Genomic DNA, 23,933 nt, shown 5'->3' on the forward strand with positions numbered 1-23,933 from the left:
CCTACCTCCCTGCCACACGTCCCAGGAAATCTAGGAGCTCTAGCAGACATTCCCCCTTTCTCCCACAGATGCAACTTGGTGGGCCCCGGGGGAAGTCACCCAACCAGCCAGACTGAGCCATAAGACAAGGCAACATTTGCTGAGTTAAGTCTCATCTCTGTGCAGGGCACACGGGGCTGCTTCATAGATGGAGGCTCATCTACTGACCCTGTCCGGGTGGTACATGCTGCACACCCTCCATTCTTTATTTTTCCCTCTGCCACTCCATAGCTGTCTGTGTGGCAGATGGACAAGTGAAGGGGTCACATCCCTCATTCCCTCTCACCAATAAAAACAACAGCACTTTTATATTGGGGTGGCCTGGAATGGGGTGGTGGGGTGTTATGGGGAGCAGAGGGAGTCTCCCAATGATTGCTCTGTTGCTCCCCAGGGCCTGGTATCTAGCCGGCACCGTCTCATCATGTGTCAGCTGGCCGTCCAGAATTCCGATTGGATCAGGTAGGGCTGGCTTGGGGCAGATGGGCCCAGGACTCGTGGGGTAGGGAAGTGAGGGACTCAGAAAGAATCCCAGCAAGGATTTGGATTCTGAAAAGTTTTTTTGGGGGGGAATGATAGCCCTGTGTGGGCAATAATTAAGTAGACCTCCAGGTGGCCTAACTGGTAACTTTAATTTTGAGCCAAGCTATGGGGCCCCGAAATTAAAAAGGAAAATTCAGGTGTTTCATCCGCTTTGGCACCTCTGGGTCCTGAAGTGATCTTTAGAGCTTCTAGAAGCATCATTTGGTTTTGGATGAGGCGAGGTCAGAAAATCTGAAATGCGTCCCACTCTCATTCCCCATTAACGTTTGTTAATCCTCACTACCTTTCAGGGAATGTCCCTGGCCTTGGCAATTTCCGATTCCCCGAACTCAGGCTCTCTAAGGGCCTCTCACAGATTTGGGACAGTGGTGCGGCATGGGGCCCACAAGCCTTGCCCTTTATAGCAGTCAGACCAAGTCACACCCAGCGGGTGCCTTTCTTGTCACTACCTTTCTGGTCAGAAAGTGCAGCTAAGATGGCAACTCCCCTCCCCCAAACACCCCACCATCAGCTGAACCTGCTGTGTAATTAAAGCAAGCTTCCGCTAATTATGCTAATTATGCTCCCCAAAGTTCCTACCATTATAATTTGCATTAGAAGATGATGTTTTGAAAAAATAATGGCACGCCATTTGTGCTATAATTTCCCCCCATGGAAAAATAAGAGTCACCTAGAGGTTTCCATGAAATGCGGCAAGTGGTGGGAAGCTGACTGACCTCAGAATGTGGGATGTGGAGAGTCAGGCCGGGAAGAGACAGGGTGGGCGGGAGTGGGAGCTGGGAAGAGAAGGGACAATAGTAATTAAACAGGGATCCGCACCATCTGTGTGCGGTGATTTGCGTGAGACGGTGATTCGTGTGAGACGTACATGCCCTTTGCAGACTCTCTCATCCTCCTCAAGACAAAGGTTAAGTAGGCAGACAGCTGCTTTGTCTTAGGTGAGAAACGGGGTTGGAAAAGTCCAGGGGCTTGAACAATGGTAGGTCTGTGTGTCAGTGGTCAAGTCAGGATTAGAAAGCAGGCCACTTAATGTCGTTAACTCCTGATCTCCTGGGGAAAGTGGGGTCTGGAGGGGGAATCACTGGCTAGGAGGCTGTTACTGCTTGGACGTGCTTAGAAGATTGTAGAATAAGTCTCTCATTCATTCCATAAACATTTACTGCCCCTACCATCTGCCCCACACTTGGAAAATCATGAATCCCAGACCTGAGATCACTAGGGAGTCTAGGAGCTAGTATCAGAGATGGGGTAGGCTGCGGCAGGGTCCCCGACACAGGGAGCCTGTTTAGCCAGGTCAAGAGTTTGTCCACCTTTGGGTACACATGCACATGTGGGGCAGGGAGGGGTGGTCAGGATTGGAAGGAGCCAACTCAGGGCAAGCTGACTCTCTAAGGGTTTTCAGCTAGTGAGAGCTCGTCTCTGGGAACCTTAAATGTAGTATGTGTATGTGGGGGAGTGGGGAGGCACGGGAAGGTGGAGGGTGGACAGGAAATGCTAAGAAAATATTTGAGAAATATCTTGATTTAGCAGCTCATTAAGTGGCAATGAAGCCGGAGTGATGCATCCGTTTGAGGCAGCTGAGTGTGCAGGAGGGGCTGGCCAGACTGAGGCCTGTGCCTTCCAGTCTGCTATCCCCCACCCCCCAACGGCAGCCCTGCACGGGGGTAGAGGCGGTGGGGTAGGCCGACAGAGCTGATTCTCTCAGAGCCTGGCAAGGACAACCTTGGCCACCACTTGATGAGGGCCTGGCTCATCTAATCCTTGTTACAATCCCAGGGGGGCCAAAGGAGAATTGCTATTTGCGGGTAAGAGTAAGAGCAAGACGCTGTACTACTAACCTCTGTACCTAGGAAACTTACTGAGACTTTCTAACAAAACTGTAAGACAGGGTGGTGCCTGTGGCTCAGTGAGTAGGGTGCCGGCCCCATATACCAGAGGTGGCAGGTTCGAACCCGGCCCCAGCCAAAAACTGCAAAAAAAAAAAAAAACCATAAGACAATTACTGGTGCTGCTCACATTTTACAGATGGGGACCTGAGGCACTGAGACATCTGATATGTTTCCCAGAGTCACACAGGCAGAAAGTGCTGAGGCTGGGATCAAACGCAGGCAGAATGGCCCCAGCATCTATCCTCCTAAGATCACACCATACCCCTCTCATTTTGTGGGGGAAGAGACTGAGGATCAGAAAAGTGTTTCACACCCTGATTTTATCTGCCTTACTGATCTAAACTCATAGTATGGTCAGGCCTGCCAAGTGCCCTAGGCTATGGTCTTAGAAGGAGATGGTAAGAAAGGTGTGTGAGAATGGAAACCAATGGAAACTTCTCTCTGATGATGTTAGGGTGGACCCATGGGAGTGCTACCAGGACACCTGGCAGACGACCTGCAGTGTGCTGGAACACCATCGGGACCTCATGAAGGTGAGCCGGGCTATGGCAGAGGGGAGAGTGGTCCTCCAGGATGCTGGGATTAGGGGAGGTCCGGGGGGGTCCTACAGAAGCCAGGCAGGTGGGAAAGGGTGCTCAGCTCTCTTTCTCCACCAGCTGAAGGACCAGCTCAAAAGAGGGCTGTGAATTTAGGAAGCCAGAGCTGCCCCTGCCTCCTACCCTGTAACTTGGTGTTGCAGTGGGGCGCTGCTGCTGGGTATTACTCAGTCAGCTTTCCCTGGGAGCAAGTTCAAGTTCAAAGTGAGAAGCAGAGATAGGTCAAAGCAAGGGAAGCAGTTTGGCCCCTTGGAAGGGAAGGGAGGTACAAGCAGCAAGGCCCCCTTCCCCACCTGTAGGGGACCCACGGGTCTCCTAACTCCAGGACAAGCTGCTGCAGCTGTGGCTGGGACACTTCACACCTGCCAGTCATCGCACCCCCATTCCCCCTCATTCCTCCTCACTCCTCACAGGGCCCATGGGGTCCCTTTTCATGCACAAAAGGCAGGAACGCAGAAAGGAGCCCGTGTATCTGAGGACACACACCGCAGGGCTAGTGAGCACCGCAGGGAGAAGGCCTGCCCTCGCCACTGGGGCCTAGGGCCTGCAGCTGGCTGTACACATTCCAGGGCCGCTCCCCTGGACAGGACAGGCTCCATACAAGCCAGCTGCACCAGCCAGAGCATGCAGAGAGCTCCCTTCCCAGATCAATACCAATCCATCAACTCCTTCAGTGATAGGGGGAAAAGTGGCCATTGATGGCAAGAAGCCTGACCAACCAAGACAATAAACAGTGAATCATCCTCACCCCCACCATGGCTACAGAGCCCCACGGCCCCAGATGCCAACCAGCTTGGCCTTGTTCTGCACAGAGACAGTCTCTACCCCATCTGGGTCCTTGCTGTTGAGGACCTGTCATCATCTCCTTGGGAGCAGCCCCTGACCACCCCATACTCTGTCATTTTAACAGATGTGCAGCTTTAAGGCTCCAGACTCTCTTGGGAAGTCAAGGGCAAGAGAGGTAGAAAGGACCAGCTGGCTCCTGAGGAATCTGTTAAATTTCCCCCCCAATGGAATGGAAGAAAATATCTCCCTTCCCTGGGCTTCTCACTGACTCTCCTGGTCCCCCTCAAAGGACTCTGACATGGGGTCACACTGACATAGTCCTCTGTGCTGGTATTAGAAACAGTAAGATAGCTTACTGTGGAAGGGTGTACCAGTCAGAGTAGACTAGGATATAGCATGGTAACAAGCATCCCTCCGATCTCAGTGGCTTCACACAGGTTTATTTCTCAGGCTACATGTTATGTCACCTATGAGGGGTCACCTGCTCCTTCTAGTCACACAGAAGCCTCAGGCTCCATGGTGGAAGGGAAGGCATTTCAGAGCACTGGCTATCCTGGCCACAAAGCCTGGCTATTGTTTATCATCTAAATGTCTGTTGCAGTGATGGGCACAGGCTGGCAGAGAATATAGGTCACGGATGGCCCTCGTCTTGGAGAGAGCTCAGAGCTACTTCCTAAAAATTCCCAGTCTTTCCAGTCCTAGTGTGAGGCCAGTGTTTCTGGCAAGAGGGTAGACCTGCCAGGAAGATAGACGAGTGACTCAATAGGTGACTCTGGGCAAGGTTTGCAAAGGCCTCTAAGAAGGTAGGAGCCCATGGGGGCTACTGTGGATGTGCGGCCAGCCACTTTCTTCTCTGGGATAGAACAAGTCAAATGGGACTTACATGTGTCAAGAGGAAGAAATTCTTCAGCTACCCGACCAGTCATTACATGGGAATGTGATGTTTTCTTTTCTGGTGGTGAAATAATAAAAGGACGCAGACTACCCCTTCCACCCCACCAGCCACAGCTGGGCAGAGAAGCCCACAAAGCAGGCTGGGAAGAATCCATGGTACCCGCCCCCACAGGCTCCCAGGTGTGGCTGGCTGCCGCAGCAACCTCCTCCCATCAGGAACATGACAAAGGTGACAGGTTACCCCACAGAACAAATGCCTGCCCTTCTAGGGCTCAGAATAATTCATGCCAGGGTTGTCTGTGACAGAGGTGCCCCAAGGGTCACCCCAGCCCTGGGGTTGGGGGTCCTCTGAGCAAGACTCAAAATCTGGAAAGGGTGCAGGGCAGGAGTAGGTGGTGGGTACCGTACCATCACTCTTGAGATGCTGAGTTTGGGGAAAGAAACCTTGAATGAAGCAGCGGCCCTTGTGAAGCTAAGCGGACTGGGAGTTCATCGTTTGTTTCTCTGCTGCCTGGTACTCTCCCACTCCGCTTGGGCAAGTGGGGCTGCTTCTGGGTCAGCTGTGAAGAATGCTCCCTTATCAGCTCCGTGGTTTCTGCAGCACTGCAGAGAAGCAGCCAGGCAGATAGCACAGGACAGTGGATAATACACACAGAATTTCCTTTTGGCTCTGGAATGTGTATTCACACTGGGCAGGCAAGAGGGCGCTCAGAACCCCCCCTTGCTGCAGCACACACATCCTGCTCTGCCTGGCACGGCGCTCTTCCTTGGCTGTGTTACTGATATCTCTGGCCCGAAGAAACTGCAGGTGGTGATAGAGTCTCATGTTTGGATGACCTTTCCCAAGCTCGCAGAGCCCTTTTGCAGACGTGATCTCATTTGAGCCCTGTGAACCAGGCTGTGTAACTCGTGTTACACAGAAGGTTACAACATTAGCTACCATCCGCCAAGTTCCCGCCAGGATAGGTGCTCTGCAGCCACTTTGCATCTGTTCGCCTATGTAATCTAGCACGGTTGGAAAGGCAGGTACATTGTTAGACTCATGAGCTAAGGTTCGGGGGAGATGAAGTAACTACCTGAGGTCACACAGCTAGAAGGAGGCAGAGCCTGAGGTTAGTTCAGGAGCCAGCATAGCACCACCTCCCATGCTTGAGCTGCCAGCCTGATGGCCACATGGTGCAGCCGGGTCTAAACCCACCTCCAGGGCAGTTCCTCACCTCTTGGTAAGCCTCACCACGATGGAGAAGCGGATGACTGGAGAAAAATGGGATACAGCTTTTCACATCACAAATGACAGTGACTTAGCACTTGTCTCTCCTTAGAGGGTGACGGGCTGCATCCTCTCCAATGTCAACACACCTTCCATGACACCTGTGATCGGACAGCCACAGAATGAGACCCCCCAGCCCATCTACCAGAACAACAACGTGCCCACCAAGCCCACTGCAGGTAGGGGAACGTTGTTGCAGTGATTGCCAAATGTTAGAATCATCTGGAGGGCTTGTTAACATACTGGTTGCTGGGATCACTCCAGCATTTGATTCAGTAGTTCAGGGAGAGGTAGGAGGATTTTTACTTTTAATAAACTAATGTAGATGCTGCTGGGCCAGAGACTATACTTTGTATTAAAGGTTTTATTCTATTTGTTTTATTGAGACAGAGTCTTACTCTAGTCACCCTGGGTAGAGTGTTGTAGTGTCATCATAGCTCACAGCAACCTCAGACTCTTGAGCTCAAGAGGTCCTCCTACCTTAGCCTCCCAAGGAGGTGGCACTACTGGCACCCACCATGACACCCAGCTAGTTTTTCTATTTTTAGCAAAGACAAGGGTCTCACTCTGGCTCAGGCTGGTCTCGAGCTCATCCGCTCACACCATCCACCTGCCTCACCCTCCCAGATTGTTAGGATTACAGGCATGAGCCACTGTGCCCGGGCTCAGGAACCATACTTTGATAACTCTTAATATAGAGTGTCAGAACAAAATAGTCACAATCTCAATGAGAAAGAGAGAAGGGCCAGGGAGAGACAGACGGTGGGGGAGGTAGTGCGCATTCTTTTCCTGTATTTAAATACAGGTATAATACTCCCTTAACTGGGAATTAAAAATACAAAATGGAGCATTTGTCTCCGCCTCTCGTAGGGAGGTTGAGAATCTTGAACCAAGGTGTCACCGTGAGGAATAGCAGGGCCATGTCACACCTTTGCCGTCTGTATCCAGAATTCCCATAACTTCCTGGGTGGCAGAGAACTGAGGCCACCTATCCAACCTCTAGGACGGTGGGCCCGGATGTGCTCCGTGCTTTACCTGTGTTCTTATTTAATGCAGTTTACAAATAGAAAACATACCTGCATGGCTCGGCACCTGTGGCTCAAGCTGCTAAGGCACCAGCCACATTCACCTGAGCTGGCGGGTTCGAATCCACCCCCAGGAACAATGACGGCTGCAACCAAAAAAATAGCCGGGCGTTGTGGTGGGCACCTGTAGTCCCAGCTACTTGGGATGCGGAGGCAGGAGAATTGCTTGAGCCCATGAGTTGGAGGTTGCTGTGAGCTGTGATGCCACGGCACTCTACCCAAGGCAACAGCTTGAGGCTCTGTCTCAAAAAAAAAAAAAAAGAAAGAAAAGAAAACATACCTGCATAGTATACATTTAAAAAAACGAAAGAAAATAAAAACATACCAAATGTTAGCAGTGGTTACCCTTAGGGGGTGGGATGATGGTTATTTTTATTTTCTTCTTTTTATGTCTTCCTCTATATTTTCCAATTTTTTTCAACAATGTAATGAACATGACCAGAAACTGGATTCCAGTCTATGGCTCATGATGCTGGTGCCTTGGACTGTGAGAGAGAAGAAGGAATCTTTGCTGTTATACTTCTGTTCTTTCTCTCTACTCTCCTTCTGCCTTCACTCCCCAGCCCCTCACCCCCACAGTGCACCCTGTTGTTTACAGTGGCCCCAATGCCGGGCTGTGTGTAAGTTGTGAGTGTTTCTCCCCCTCTGTCCCTGTCTGTCTTGCTCTCTCCCGTAGCCAAGATCTTGGGAAAGGTGGGAGAGAGCCTCAGCCGGATCTGCTGTGTGCGCCCGCCAGTGGAGCGCTTCACTTTTGTAGGTAAGAGTTGAACCTTCTTTCCCAGTCCCATCTCTTTTCTTTCCCTCCTCCCATTATTTATTCAGCAAATACCCCAAGCACCGGAGCTATGGTTTCAGAGTTTGTACACTCTCCAAATTCATATGTTAAAATCCTGACCAAGGTGAAAGCATTAGGAGGTGGGGTCTTTAGGAGGCAATCAGGTCATGAGGATGGAGCCCTTGTGAATGAGATTAGTGCCCTTATAAAAGAGACATCAGGGAGCTAACCAGTCCCTTCAACTGTGTGAGGACACAGTGGGAAGGAGCCATTTATGAACCAGGAAACAGCTCCTCACCACACACCAGATATGCCAATGCCTTGATCTTGGACCAGGACTTGGCAGACCTGGCCATACTATGAGCTTAGATCAGTAAGTGTGCACCCCCGTGTAGGTATTGCACACTTACAAGAAGGTCAAAAGCTTTGCCTTTTACATCTTTCTGTAGGCTCTTGCCACATCCCGCCCTGGGAAAAAGCTCAACACTCCCCAGTTTTGCTTTTTCTTTAAACCAGGTAATCCTTAAGGAGAGAGGACCACCTCTTGTAACTCCAAAGCCATCCCCCTAGGCTTTAAGGATGTTGCTCTTGTGGGCAGCCTCCCTAAGATACAGAAACAGAAGGCACTCAGCGTGAGTGTGCCTGTCATCAATTCCCCAGTGAGGCTGTCTAATTCTGAAAGTCACAGAAACATGAAGTCCTGGAATGGGAGAAGATGCTCCTTCTCCATTTAACGCTGGACAGTGCTTTCCATTCACTTTCTTCAGACATCACCTGTGCAGGAAGGCACGCACCCCCCCCATCCACCCACCCTGCCCCATCCACCACTCCGGGAAGGCCCTTGGGCAGACCACCTGTCGGGTACCCAGAAGCCAGCTCGCTGATGTGTCTGCGTTACCTCTTTCCTCCTCAGATGAGAATGCCAATCTGGGCACAGTGATGCGATACGAGGAGATCGGTGAGTGGGACTGCAAACGTGGAGACACTGGGGCCACTTGCCTGCATCACAGGCCACATGGGGACGAGGAGAGGCATGAAGAGCTTAGGCTATGTTTGTAGCGGGGTCTGCCCTCAGAGGGGGTGATTGTTCCCAAGCTAAATTGTATTCCTGCTCCGCTCCCCTTTGACAGTTCCTAACTGCACCCAGGAGCTGGGAATGGATCGATTGGCAACTTCCCCTTCAGAGCTTCTCCTCCCCCATCTAAAAACCATGAAAGTTGAGCATCAGTGCCAGCCCATAAATGAGGCAGAAGAGCTCCCTGGCCTTTCTTATCAGAGCTTTCCAGTGCTAGAGGGCAAGAAAACAGAGGGGAGTCAAAAGACACGTCCACCGTCTGCCCTGCAGCCTTGGGCAGAGGACAAGGCATTCCAGTGCCTGTGTGAGGACCACGTGCCCAGTCCAAAGCTAGAGCAGCTAGAGCCCTGGAAGGCAGAGGGCGGTCACACCACGGTCAGGTTGGGAAGGAGCTGACAGCCGGTCTAAGCAAGCTCAGAAACAAATCAGAAAATTGAAATATTTTCAAGGTTCCAGAATGGGTGAGAGACACAAGTAGGAGACCCAAGTGAATCTGGGGAAAGGGCAGAGAGATAGCAGAGCTGCAGCTGGCACAGGGACCAGGGGATAAGATGGATCAATGACAACAGGAATGATTGAATGTTTAGTACAAGAGGCAGCCCGGTGTCCCCCAGACATGCTCAGTGTTCCTCAGTAAGTAGTTCTAGACAAACCTACCCCCTAAGGCCAGAGGGGCTAAGAGGCTGAAGAAAGAGGCAAATCCAGTTTATCAGAAAGAAACATTTAATAGGGACTTATGAGCAGAAGCCATGTCTTGAGTAGCTGCAAAATGGTGGATCCCTGCACCCACCCTCCAGAAAGTATTCTAATTTATATAGCAACCTTTATTTAGGTAAAACATGTGTAGCTGGTCATGCTTCAGACTTCCTTGCAAAACTTGTGACCACTGGAGAACTCATATAAACATCTCTGTGAAGGGCTATCTGTGCTGTAAGCTTTATTTCTTGACCTTGCTGTGGGAACATCTTGGATGCAGGAGGCAAACATCAGCCATTCTGGCAGTTTTGCTCCAAGATGGTGTTACTCTTGCCATGCAATAGGCTTAATCTTAAACTTCCACCTGAAAAGATGCTCCAAGCATCTCCCTCTTGGAACCCATCTATCCAAGTACTAGAGGCCAGGACTCCAGCCATAATACTGGGAAGAATGGGGTTGCCTTGAGCACCTGGTTCTCCCAGCAGGCCCACCAGGTGTGACATCGTTTCAAGGGGCTTCTCTGGATCTCATCCTCTGATCTGAGGTGCAGTGGTGTGCCTGAGTCAGCTCATTTGGTAAAAATTTCAGGAATTTTGTGAATCAGCCATTACTAAAAATTATTAATATAACTTATTTAAATAAATTGTTTTGGGCGGCACCTGTGGCTCAAAGGGGTAGGGCGCTGGCCCCATATGCCGGAGGTGGTGGGTTCAAACCCAGCCCCGGCCAAAAACTACAAATAAATAAATAAATAAATTGTTTTAAAAACAAGGATAACAAATACTCAAAACCCTTCACATCCTAGTTATTTTACTACGTCTTAATATCCTTTATTTTCTGGCACATCACTGTCTGAGGCCACAGGAAGGAGTACCTGGCTTCCTGGTTGCTCCCCAAGATGGGGCAGGGCCATTCAACTCTTCTGCAGCCCCAGAACGCCCAGAAGGCAGGGATGAGGGCAAAGGTGCCACGGTGGGGCTGCAGGCCCTGCCTGCCACCTCCCTGCAGGTCTACGACTGGCCAGGAATTGCTACCTTTCCAGCGGATTTCCTTGACCAGCTGAGCTTAGAACTGTCTTGAGACCTTATTTTATTTTTTTGAGATAGGTTCTCACTCTGGGTAGAGTGCCATGGCATTGTAACTCATAGCAACCTCAAACTATTAGGCTAAAGCTATCATCTTGCCTCAGCCTCCCAAGTAGCTGAGACTACAGGTGCCTGCTATAATGCCCAGCTAGTTTTTCTATTTTTAGTGGAGACTGGGTCTTGCTCTGTTCAGGCTGGTCTCGAACTCCTAGCTCAGGTAATTTACCCGCCTCAGCCTCTCAGAGTGATAGGATTACAGCTGTGAGCCCTACTGCACCTGTCTGGTCTTGAGACTGTTAACTGTATTCCAGTGTATGCTTCTTTCATGGCTTGTCCCAGAGAATTTATGGTGCCAACCTTCAGCTATGGCCTTGCCTTCTCAGCACCCAGGGGGCATATTAGGCCATCCCTGCCCCAACTCAGGGAATCCTTTCCTGCAGAGGGCAATGCTGTTTTCACTTCCATGGGCTCACTGCAGCCTTGCAGGGGTAGGTCATTCAGCCTCACTGTGCTTGCCCTTCTGGTTCTATGGTGGTCGTGGTGAGGCCACCATAGGAGAGAAAATAGGCCTGTGGAGTGACCTCTCATCTCTGGGTTCCCCGAGGGTCTGGCTGCCCAACTCCTCATCCCCTCTGTCATCGAGAGGGAAGGAGCCTCCAGTGTCTGACTGGAAGGGACTGTGGGGGATAGGGAACGGAGGACACATAGATTCAGAGAACAGAGCTGGGTGGCTGCAGCTGTCCGATGGATTCATGGCCTGGGGTGGTCCAGGTGGTGGCCGCCTCAGTGTGCAGTGGGAGCTGAGATGGGCCACAGGGCCTGGGCTTCACATAGCCAGGATTCCTGGGAGAGGAGTGTGCAGAGGGAGAGTGATGATTCTGGCTTCTGGCCTTAGATCCGGGAGCTCTGGGAGAGGCCAGTGGAAAATGGGGGTGCCCTATTTCTTGACCCTTGGGGCTCATGTGTCCACCTTTTGAAATCCACTTTCACACTAAATGAAAAAGAAGAGCCATTCTCTCCTGGCTCCAGTAGCATCTGTGACCCCATTTACATGTGCCTACCAGCTGACTTGCTACTGGGGCTGCCCAGGCTTGTGGGCTGGCAACTTGGCTCCTCTGTGCCATAAACCTGGAGAGAGCCCTGCTGCCCTCCAGTGGACTCACATGGGACCTCAGGCCCTGTCCCAGCTGCCTGCCTGTGAGGAACACAGCTGCTCTGGTGCTGTAAGAAAAGACTGAGACGCCACTCTTTATTCTGTGTTTGGGCTTCAAAAAAAAAAAGGTCCCTCATTGTACTCGAGTAGGAAAGTGAGTTCCTGGCTTGGTTATGGAGAAGAGATTCATTTTCATGGCTCTAAGCAGAGTTTCTCAGCTTTGACAATACAGATATTTGGGACCAGATAACTGTGTTGTGGGGGGCTGATCCGTGCATTGGAGGGTGTGCAGCAGCATCCCTGGCCTCTGCCCACTAGATGCCCATAGCTTACCATCCTCCCTGTCAGTCCTGACAACCAAAAATGTCTCCAGATATTGTCAGACATCCCCTGGCAGTTGCAAAAGTGTCCTCAGCTGAGAACCTCCAATGCAGAGAAAGCCAAGGACCCACACATCCCCGGACCTGGCCACCTAACTGAACTGTTAGGAAGCCAGAGTCAGAGAGCCTCACCCTTCCAATAGGTAACTGACCTAGAACTCTGGGTGGCTCCAAGTGGGGCAAAGGGCACCACAGGATCCCAGGAATGGGCCCAGTCTGGCTTCTCTCAGCCATACCCTAACCCTTACACTAATCCTAACCCTAACCCCAGCCATCTGCACAGCTGGAGAGTTAGGCCAGCAATCTGGTGGCATAGCACGGTGCCACTGACTCGGACAAGCATTTTCCCCAGTGTCCCCATGCTGTAAGAGCAGAGGCTACAATGGCCACCAGGGCCATCCCAGACCATCCTGAAGGCTCTTAGGCTGCCTGCAGGGCCTTTCTTGTCTGTTGGTATGGTAGTGGAGGGAAGACAGATTGGAGGGATGTTTAGTAGTTAAGACCCTAGCCTTTAATAGAGCTCCTTGAGGTGGGTGGGCTGCCGAGCTCCAGTGGCAGCAAGATGCCCATTGTCAACCCAGCAGCCTCCTGCCTGCCTCAGAATCATCTGGAGATTCCCTCCGCAGCAGGATGCAGCTCACCATCTGAAAGTCCTCGCCAGGCACCGGAGCAGCTACGGGGTCTGAGGCAGGCAGGGCTGCCTGCAGCCTCTCACACCTCTGCAGCTGTCTCTGGAAGGCTGGTGGTGAGCTCCGTGCAGGGCAGCCTCACTATTTCAGATAAGATGCCCGCAGCCTTAGCTTCTCAGGGGAGGGACTACTGCTGGGATGTCTGGGAGCCAAACGCAGACACCACCCTGAGTCATCCTGGGCGAGGACTCTCCCCACGGGGTTCCAAGAATCCTGGGCTTCTTTTTTCTTCATTGCTCAGTTTTAATAAGCAAATCAGTTTGGTGCCCATGGTAAATGACAATGGGCCTCACTGGGATAATTCAGAGTGGGCTTAATAAGGAAAGAAAAACTACTGATGAGCAGAAAGTGTGCTTAGGGGTCAAGGAGAGGACCGGGACCAGGAGGGAGTTTCAGCCTCACTTCTCAAGCCCTTGGCTGAAGACTGTGGCTGCGAAGGAGGACATATCTGATAAACTCAGCTACCCGATAGACAGACTCAGTGTCCTGCCATCTCTACTACGCTAAGGAGACAAGTCCCCGATAATGCACAACAGCAGAGAATTCCTGACTCTGTTGACCTTGAGTTTGATAGAGGGCAAGAGAGGGGCAGTTAACCTTAGACAAGGCAAGTGGCTGGCTCGGTCTCTGTTGGAGTGGCTAACCATGCTGGTTCAGCCCTGCAAGACTTACCCTGGCAACCCAGGGCAGTCGGTTGCCCTCTGTACTTCACTTTCTGCAGGAGTGAGTCCACCCAGAGGGGACGAGGGTGGTCTGTAAATGAGCCTGAGGGAAAGGTGAGCAGAGATGCCCTGGAGAACTGGTTCTGAGGCTGAGCGTTGGTGTTTCCCAGATCTCCACTTACTCTCTTTACAAACTTTGCTCCCTCAGAGCTGCGGATCCTGCTGCTGTGTGGCAGTGACCTACTGGAGTCCTTCTGCATCCCAGGCCTCTGGAACGAGGCAGATGTGAGTAGCAACAAGGTTTTGGGCTTGGCTCACTGTGGGGGCTGGGCATGCTGGGAAGGGTTGTCCCCCTAACTGAAGTCTCCCACCTCCCTTGGTTCCCAGGTGGGCAGTCCGCTGACATCACTAGAGAATTCTCACCTACCCCTGCTTTTTCTCCTACTGTGTTTTTACACTTTCTCCTCACACTCCTCCTGTAAGGCCCCTGGGGAGAAAAGCAACCCGAGTCACAGATGCCATGTTCCAAGTAGTGCGTGGGGTGGGTGTGTTGGAGGTAGGAGGGAGAGAATAAAGAAAAAAAACCTTTGCCCTTCTGAGATTACGGTGCATTTTGTTTTCCTTTGGTCCCTTTTTGCAAAGGTAGTAAATACCACTGTAGAATTCCTCAGGAAGAGGAAAGGGGTCAAGAGGGGAGAAGTTAAGAGCAAAAGGTCAGAAGGATCCTTCTGGCAATTGTCCAGGGACTAGAGGGAACCCAGCAGTTAAACTTAGCACCACTTAGAAACTAAATCAACATCTTTTGTTGCCAGATCTTGATTATGATGGTCTTATAAGAGCAACCACTGATCCATAAATTACTCACTCTTCACACATACATTCATTCTTGTTCTTTCCTTAATTCGTTCATCTGATAGCCCTAGCTAATGCTAGCTCCCAACCCCATGACCCTCTGCAAGTTGAATTCTCGGGGCAGCAATTCCAGACAACTTTTTATTATCTTGCTCTGTGAATCCATGCAAATCAGTCAACTCCTCTGGGCCTCAGTTGTTTTTTTTTTTAAATCTATAAAATGTTATCTACAGCAGTCTGAGATTCTAAAGAAATATACAACACAACTCCTACCCCCAAGTTATGAGATGACATGTTATATATATGTGAAATCTTTTCGTGTACTTTTGTGTCTCTGGACTGGGAGACAAAGAGAGGCAAGAGAGGCAGCAGAGAGTCAACATTCAGGGGCAGACTCAAGGCTCCAGTTCTACTCCAGCACAGCTCGTGGCAAAATATATCCTGAGTCTCAGTTTTCCCCTAAAACTCATTTCCTAAAAATGGACATAATAATACTACCTACCTCGTATGGTTTTGGAAGGTGTAAATAATATTGTCTATTTAAAGTACCTCACACACAGTCACATGCCACGATTGTTAACAAGTGAAATTACAAACAGACATTCATAGCTATTCAAGGGGGAAAGCGTGAATACTAGCCTGCCGGTGGGATAGCCGAGGAAGAGTTTCAAAGATGCAAATTATACTATGCAGTCTTTTCATCTCTACCCCTGGAACAACTTCCTGCAGGTGAAATTTTAAACCTCTTTTAGTTCTGGATTAAGGGGCTTAATTAGCTTTTGCTTTCCTCGCTACTTCACAGGGTTCTGTGAAAGTAAAAAGTAAGAAGGGCAAAGTTCTGTACAAGAGCTCAGCAAAGCTCTTTCAGGAATCCAGGCGAATCTGAGTGATTGCCTGGGGCCGCATTTTATGGGGGGGCCTGGGCAGTGGGGGAGGGACTTCAGGATGTAACCACCTGCAGCAGCAGGGAATCCCTGGGGCTCTTTACTAACTGTGCTGGGAGAAAAGCCTCCTCTCAAGGGCAGACCCAGGCTTTGTGGAGTCTGCAGCTTACCCAGTTTGGGGCCCTTGCTGTAGGGCAGGCCTTCTTTGTTCCTCCTAGTGAGACTGCTGACTTAGATTGCATCCTCCAACTTCTCTGCAAAATGGCGGCTGCTGGTGTCGTCAGATACCAACATTTGGGGACAAGGGAGAAGGGCCCTAGTTCTCTCTTATGGTTGGCTCCTGCTGCTGAGACCAGGGTTGGTTGGTTAAAATAGGAAATTTGAGAAACCAAGAGCTGTTGATTTACCAGGAATGTGACCGGGAGACAGAGTGAAGTCCTCATCTGCTCACAAATGTTCTTGCTTGACCACTTGGCCAAGCCCCAGCCCTGACTCTCTTCCCTTTCTGGATTCCCAAGAGAGATCATAGAATTTCAGTACCTTCTGAGTGGTTGTGGAAAAAGGAAAGGGATCTTTCTATCCTATTCCCAATCCCAAGTCTAAGATGAGTAATTTTGCAGCATCTCATGGAAGCAGGGATGAATGAGATAATGAACTGAAAGCAAGGTAGTGTGACCAACTAGTCCCAACTTTCCCAGGACTTACCCAGTTTTAAAATTGAAACTCCCACATTCTGGGAATTCCCTCAGTCCTGGGCCAACAAGGATAGTTGGTTGCCCTGGTATCCCGCCTGGCTCTGCTCAGAGAGCACCACTGTCCCAGGCCAGCAGGAACCCCACATCTAACCTTTCCAGTCACTTGCAAGGACAGAAGGAGGATTTGGGTGAAGCAGACCTCACATTCGCTCCAGAGGGCTTTCTAGAGCCTGGAGCGGACCTGCCTCCCCACCCCAGCCAATGGCTCCATCCTCCACCTCAACTACAGCCCATCCGTGAGGTCCTTAGAATCATTGTGAGGAGAAGGGACTTTAAGGAGATGTTTCCTCACATAGTGTGCACCTGGCCTGCAAAGAAGGAAGTATGCCAGGAATATTACATTAATTTATTTAAGTCAAATTAAAAATCCACTCCAAATCCCTACCCCACAGGGATGGTGGAAGGTTGGTGTTAGTCATTATGATTAGCAGAACTGAGAGGCTCCTATGTGCCTTGAACACAAGGATAGTCCTTCAACCTCAGCCTGCCAGGATCACCCACAGACGCCTTCATGGTCCCTAAAAGTGGAAGGTTCTCTGCTCCACAGCCACTTGGGGCGGAGGGCTCCTGGTGGAGTCTGGGGGACTAATGTTGGGCCTCAACCCCCCACCACCACCAGGGGGCTATCAGGGACCGGGCAGGATGAGCTTCACAGGCCTGTAGCTTTTTCCTGCCATGGTAGAAGTGGGTATGAGGGCAGCAGAACCTCTTCTTCCTTCTTGAGTTCTGAATGTCTCTTCCTTATTTTCTTTCTCCTCCTCAGGACACTTAGCAAAAATCTCTTCAGTGAATTCAAGGCCTTTGACTTCAATGATTTCGGGTTTTGCCCTGCAAATTCCTCCTGTAGAGGGTCTGGCTCTCTGGTAGAAATAGGGTTGGGGACTAGGGAGCATGAAACTATATGGTTAACTCAGTGAACTATTCTGTCTTTATGTGGGAGAGATTGGACCTCAAGGTCTGGAAAAGGAACATCTTTCAGGAACTGGCTTATTATACTGGCAAGGTTTATCATCTGTCTGGGGTTTGCCTGGAAATGGCCCATTTTAGGAATTTTAGTTGCTAATCACAAGACTCTCAGGGATGACTTATGTGAGACCTGCTTCTGTCCCAGGTTGCTTTCATTCTTTCTTTCTTGCTTTCTTCCCTTTATCAAAACACATTTCTCTTTCTTATCTGGTGCTCCACGTGGTACTTATTGCCACAGTGACCATGAGCCCAAACCCCCTTGTCCTCAGTCAAGGGGACAAAAGTGCAGAGAGGAGAGCAAAGCTGCTTCCTGGAAAAGTCCTAGGCATTGGCTCCACCTGCATCCTCCCATGTCCTCTCCAGAATTCTCAGAAACAAAGACGATGAGAAATCACTTGTTCAAACAGGTCTGGGGAGAACTAGGAGCCTCTTTTCCATCCTGTAAAGAAAGCTGGAGGGGGCCGTGGAGCCGCCTTGCCTCCACCCAGGCTGGACACCAGCCAGGTCTGTTCCTTGTGACAGCAAGATGCCAAGGCCTCTTCCAGCACAGCCACACCCTCCCCACTGAGTCATTTTTGCTCTTTCTTTTGCCTTGGATTCCTGAACCAAAGCCCTCCATCCACAAATCTAATTACACAACTAAATGGACACCCGCCCCTCCACCCCCGCCCACCCCAAAGCCATCCTGTGGCATTTCCCATCAGGCACAAAGATTCATTAGCCCACAGCAAGTTCTGACCTTCTCTGACCAGTGACACGCCCTCTCCCTTACATTCCATGGGGGAAAAAATTCCATACATGTTCATCGAGTTTCTCCCAAGTGTATTACAAAAGAGCTGCTGTGTGGCCTGGCAATTGGCATTTTCATTCTTGAATTCTGAGAAAAATCAAGGTCCAGCCTCCTGGACAAGTCTTGGAGATAAGGACCCAGCCACTGACACTCCATGCCATTCATTCCTGGCTCTTTATTAGAGAATAGTCTCTCCCAGGAGACCTGATGCTTTGCTTCACTGCATCCTGACACCAGCACCTGTGCAGGTATCCAGCTGCAGATCAGAAACTGCAGGAAATCAAAGCCAACCAAAGCCCCAAATCAAGGCGAAAGCCTGTAGGATCCGCCTTAGGCAAGTGAAGCAGAAAATTTTATGCTCACTCCCCTCCTCCAAACAAAACCGGTCATCTAGGAAGTTGATACTCCAGATGCTTTGTGCATCACATTATAATGGAAGGCCGCCACATTCATTGTGATTCAAACGTTCCTTCCTTCAATCAATCTTTCAACAAATCCTATTGAGTATCAGGTACAAACATGGCATACATTCACTCTTAAGGCAGTTGTATTCTAAAAATACTTTACCTTTTATTATAGAATTCCTTTATATTACATGAAATAAAACGTGAAAACTTTAGAAGAGTTCTTGAATCTAGTAAACACTCAATGTTGACTGTTATTCACTTATTTTAAAATATTTATTGAGTGACTGTGGCTGACACTGTTGTTCTGGGTCTGGAGTAACAGAAACAAAGTAGACAAAGTCCCTTCCTGTGCACTTCAGTTTCTAGACTGGGAGAGAGACAAGAAACGCTAATTGTTTCTCAGTTATTATCTCACTTAACTCCTAGAACACTTCTGTGAAGTGGAATCTCTATTCCCATTTTATAGATGTGAAGATGGAGGCCTGAGATGGATTCAATATAGCTATCAAATGGCAGAGTCTTCAGATCCTTAACCCAGATAAGATAGACAAGTGAGCATAATGAAGTACATTCACAGCAGGCCGTGGAGAGGAGCTGGCACTTGAGCAGGACTGGGTTAAGTAGGTGCAAAGAGAAGAGCTGTTTGAGTAAGGAGGATCCAATGGGGGTAAGAAGACCTTTTGGGGAAGACTCTGGATAGTTGAAATAGTTTATCTTGGGCGGCGCCTGTGGCTCAGCGGGTAGGGCACCGGTCCCATATGCCGGAGGTGGCGGGTTCAAACCCAGCCCCGGCCAAATTAAAAAAAAAAAAAAGAAATAGTTTATCTTGGTCTTTATTGGGGAGGGATTAGCTTTTGAGCAAGCAGCAAGATCATTAAGTTTAAAGATTACAGGTAGTAGCTGCTCTCCAGGGTGTTTGCATTTTAAATGAGCCAGGCTCAATATTTAACCCAAAGGAGTGAAAATCCAGAAGTGGAAGGCACATTAAGCACCAGAGATGGGCCAGTGAGGAAATCGTTTTCTTCTTTTTCCTTTTTCTTTTTGCACTCCTGAAAGCCCAATGTTTTGCAGGCTGGTTCTAATTGGCTGTGCCCTAAATTTTTTCAGCCAACCAGCCATGGGCTAACTGTTTCCTACATCCATCAGCTGTGGGAAAACAACCAAAGAAAATAAACAGAGGAAGAGCCTAGGGCATTAGCCACTCCAGAAGAAATCCCAGGGCCCCAGGATAAATGGAACAAAGACAAACCTTGGGTTATTCAGGCACAGATGTTTTTTATCAGACAGTCCAGCTCCAGCCAGGAAGCCCAATGGACTCTTGCACCACAGGGAATAGACCCTCACTCTGATAACACTGATACCAAGTTTACCAGCTCAGGGGTAGGAGGCTCAGCTCCCATCATGGGGGATTCTGGTTGTTCTCATGTGAAAGGTGCCATTGGTTTGGTTTTCAAGCTTTTGTCTTGAGTCTAGAATCCCCTTCCTTCTCATATCTGAGGTTGGACAGGCACTGGGAGTGGGATGATTTCCTCAAGGGAGCTCCTCTGAAGGATATTCTTCTTCTTCTTTTTTTAACTAAGAGAGCCATCCTGGAAGTGTGTTCCCACCTTCTTACTTCTTGACTTTCTAGCCTCCACCCAGCCTTCCTTCCAGAGAGAAGCGGGGGCCAGAACAAGGGTGGAGATTCTGTACTGAAATGCATGGAGCATGTCTCAGAAGCTCCTCACACACCATATGGCTTCTGCTGGAAGCTCTCTCCTTGTACCCTTTTTTTTTTTTTTTTTGTGGTTTTTGGCCGGGGCTGGGTTTGAACCCGCCACCTCCAGCATATGGGACCGGCACCCTACTCCTTGAGCCACAGGTGCTGCCCTCCTTGTATCCTTTTTAACCCACCCAGAAGTATACAAGGTTATATACTCTAGACAGTGAGAAAGAGTGATGGATTGAGAGATTAACCTGCAGAAAGCTGGGAAAAAAGTCAAATAGAACATATTTTTAAATCAAAATATTTTTAAACCATTCAAGTCACTCAAATATGTCTTAAAAATGGATCTGGAAGAGGTGTCATGTAGCAAAAATCTTTAAGGCAGATCAGAGTGGGTTCAAATTCACTTACTAGCTGTGCAACTTGGACAAGTTATTAAATTTCACTGAGCCTTGCTTTATCCATCTGGGAAATAAGAAGGGAGTCACGTGTCTTAGAAGACGGCTGTTGCAAGAGTTAAATGTGATAATAAATAGAGCTCCTAGTACTTGTGCCTGGCACACAACATACCTTACTAAGTATTTCTTCCCCCACATTCCTGATGGCCCCATGTTCATCCCTGACCATCCTCATCTGAAGAAGAGGCACCGTGAGCCCCATCCGCTTGGGCACTGTACCTTGAGAAGAGAGCTCTGCTGGGAGAGAAGGTCAGGATTCTGAGCCCTGATCTCAGAACCACGCTGCAGAGGGTCTTACCAGTTAGGCTTGTAGGCTAAATCAGTGTACATTGGTCCTGTTGCTAGTAGAAGTCAAGCCTTCCATTCACAAAATGCTCTAATGGCTTTTCTTTGCGGTTGGAGTGAAACCCTGTCTCTCCCATGATCTGGTCCTTGTCTACTTTTCCCATCTTTCTGTGCTCCTTTCCACCTTGCCTGTTTGAATAGTTTTCCCCACCTCAGGGCCTTTATTTACATCATCTGTGGCCTTGCTGGGAATGTTCTTCCCCAGATATCCCCATGTCCGTCCTTTCTTATCATTTAGGTTTCAACTTAAATGTCATTTTGTTTTATGATCGATATTGTACTTAGGTCTATCTGGTGTTTTCTTATTTATGTTATGTATTTGTTTATGATTTCTCATGTAAAGGTAAGGCTCTGTGACTATGGGAAACTTGCCTGTCTTACTCACCAGTGGCAGAAGAGTGCCCATCTCACCATATACACTCAATAAAAGTTTGTGGAACGAGAGAATGAAAGGGTACCTGGGAACTTGGAGGAGCTCACTTGTAAGATAGTTTGCCTCCACCACAAGATGTGGCCAAACTTTTGCCAGTTACCCATAATATGTTAGTAACACAGCAGTAATCTGCCCTTATCCTTACAGCAGTATATACAATTGGAAATAATCATTTGTATGATGACTTCCACTAAGCAGCGATCTGTCTGAGAGATGGATATCTGTCTTGCTCAACCCTATGTCCCCAGAGTCTAGGAAAGTGGCTGGCAAAGACCACAGGCATCCATCCAAAGCATACCCTGAAATCCAGCAGGGCAGGGCTTAAAATTCAGCCTCTTGAGGGATGATGATAACTCCACGTTCCTTCCAAGAAATTTACTGTCTGGGTCACGAGTGTCCTCTCTCCCAAGGCTAAGTTGCTTCCTGCCTCACTATGTCTCATATCCTTCCCTCAGATTCCCCTCATTCAGGGAAGTGGAGTCTATCCCCTCCCACTTCTCCCCAGCCCCACCTTTACCTCCCCTGGGGAGCCTTTGACAAGATGTCGTCAAAGCTGAGCCCTTGAGCAGGAAGCTGAAGCAGGATGGACGCCACAGACCCCTACCTCTGAGGCAAGATGAAGGCTAGAGCTAAATGGAGAGTGCCCCTGTGTGCTGCAGGGAAAGAAGACTGGGCCCCATCCTGCCCTGTGAGGTCACGCTGGCCACCATTAGGAGTGAGGTTTACCAAACCAGACAGCCCTGCTGCTTTGGCTACCCCACCTGCCCAGTCCCCAGAGAAGACCCACAGAGAGCTCTTCATGAAGACAGGAGGTGCTGGACCAAGAACTCAGTCCTGGGTGCCCAGTGCCTCCCGCAGGCTCCATAGGGAGAGGGTTCTGAATATCCTCTGCTTCCTGAGGCCAGGTGTCTGTGCTAATATCCCCACTCCCCAGGGCACAGCGGATTCCATTCTTGCTGGAACCCCCAGAGGCACTGATATGCTTCTCCTATAGCAACTGAATTTTGACCTTATCCCAACCCAGGCCAGAGTGTTAGCAGCTTAGGCAACTGCCCGTGTGATTTAAAACAATTCCCACAGGTTGGTGCACATCAGAAGCCTTGGGAACCCTTACAGAGAGAGGCTCCAGCCCATTGACACAGACAGCATCAAAATTCCTGGGGTGAGGTGTGGGAAATCTGCTTTGTCGTTGATTTGATCTGGCCTGATTTATATTTTGCACAAATAAGACTTTTTATTTGTCACCATTAAAAGTCTGAATTTTAAACGGATTCTTGGTCCAGTGGCTTGTATCCAGCAGCTTGTTCAACTTTCACCCCTGTCCATCCCGCAGTAGCTTTTCCAGAACCACTGCTTCACCACAAAGCTCTATGGGCTTTCTAAGTTTGCACTTGGGTTTCTTCGATATTTTTACTTTTCTAATGAAGACATCCTGGGGAGGACAGATTGGCAAGCCTTCTCAATTCATTTTTCCCAATTCTGTCCAGAATCAATTTATTGACTGCTTCTTTGAAGTCATTCGTCTGCACTCTCAGTCATGATTCCCATCATCTTCTTCTGGATCTGGCAGGTCTGCTGATATATAGCCTTAGAGGTCTTCTGCTTCTTAGTGCTGCATTTTTTAGTAAAACCAACACAGTGAACAGATAAAGCAAATAACCATAGTGTGGATATCAACATTTGCTTAAATCGTGGTCTGCCATGTTTTGACCACGGAGCACACTCTGTCCTGGGTAAGATCCATGCCATGAAAGTTAGTCAGTTTTTGTCTTGAACATTCTCAGTAGTTAGCTTGAATTTTCTAAATGCCACTTCGTCATTCTGTAGATTAGCAAAGCGCATTCAAACACATGACCCTTGAGGCTATCAGTGCAATTTTGGTTCCCTGAGTGTCCGTGACTAGTGTTTTTCTAATATTTCTTATACTGAACGTAGCTGGTGTGGGCACATCATACACTCCTAGAAAATAGAACAGCACTTTCTTCTTGGTTCCTTTTTTGCCATGTCTTGTAAGGTGGTTGTTCTTGCCAACCACTTGAGTGCTGCTCAGAAAGCCGAAAGTGTGGAAGTGCAACCTCAGGAGAATTCAGGCGTAGGGGGCCAGGAATGCAAGTTTAATTAGGGTGGCGAGACAGGGTCTCACCAAGAAAGTGGTACTTAAGTGAAAGGTTTTGAGTCAAGGAGCAACATAATTTAACTTATATTTTAATATTACAGTCTGGCTGTTTGGAATAGACTGAAAAAGGCAAGAGACTACAGGGAGATCAGGACAGTCTAATGGGAAATGATGGAGGTGAACTAGTTTACCTGTTGCTGCAAACTAGTGGCTTAAAATAACACATTTATTCTCTTATAGTTCTGGAAGGCAGAAGCCTAAAATGGGTTTCACTGGGCCAAAACCAAGTTGTTAGCAAGGCTGTTCTCCCTCTAGAGTCTCTGCAGGGGAATCTGCTTCCTTGACTTTTCAACCTCTGGATTTGCTGCATTTGTTGGCTTGTGGCCTTTTCCTCCACCTTCAAGGCCAATAGTACATTGTCTTCAAATCTCTGCTCCTTCTTTACATCATCTTTTCTCTTCTGATCCAAATCTCTCTGCCTGTCGGTTGTTATTACATTTAGGGCCTGCCCAGATAACCCAGGATAATCTCAAAATCTTCCCTTAGCTTAATCGTGTCTGCAGAGTCTCTTTTGCCATATTCACAGGTTCTAGGGATTGGGACCTGGA

General features: G+C 49.1%; 1 protein-coding gene across 1 annotated transcript in view; it reads left to right on the forward strand.

Annotated features, from left to right (window-relative positions):
• NMNAT2 (nicotinamide nucleotide adenylyltransferase 2) overlaps positions 1-23,933 on the forward strand; it is a 162,907-nt gene that overhangs the window by 119,908 nt on the left and 19,066 nt on the right. Inside the window, exons 3-8 of the mRNA XM_053605776.1 lie at positions 431-498; positions 2,923-3,001; positions 6,067-6,193; positions 7,776-7,856; positions 8,788-8,832; positions 13,823-13,899. Coding sequence (XP_053461751.1) covers positions 431-498; positions 2,923-3,001; positions 6,067-6,193; positions 7,776-7,856; positions 8,788-8,832; positions 13,823-13,899 — 477 coding nt within the window. The remainder of the gene's footprint in view (positions 1-430; positions 499-2,922; positions 3,002-6,066; positions 6,194-7,775; positions 7,857-8,787; positions 8,833-13,822; positions 13,900-23,933) is intronic.

This window comes from Nycticebus coucang, chromosome 10, assembly GCF_027406575.1.
Source record: "Nycticebus coucang isolate mNycCou1 chromosome 10, mNycCou1.pri, whole genome shotgun sequence".
Taxonomy (NCBI): Eukaryota; Metazoa; Chordata; class Mammalia; order Primates; family Lorisidae; genus Nycticebus; species Nycticebus coucang.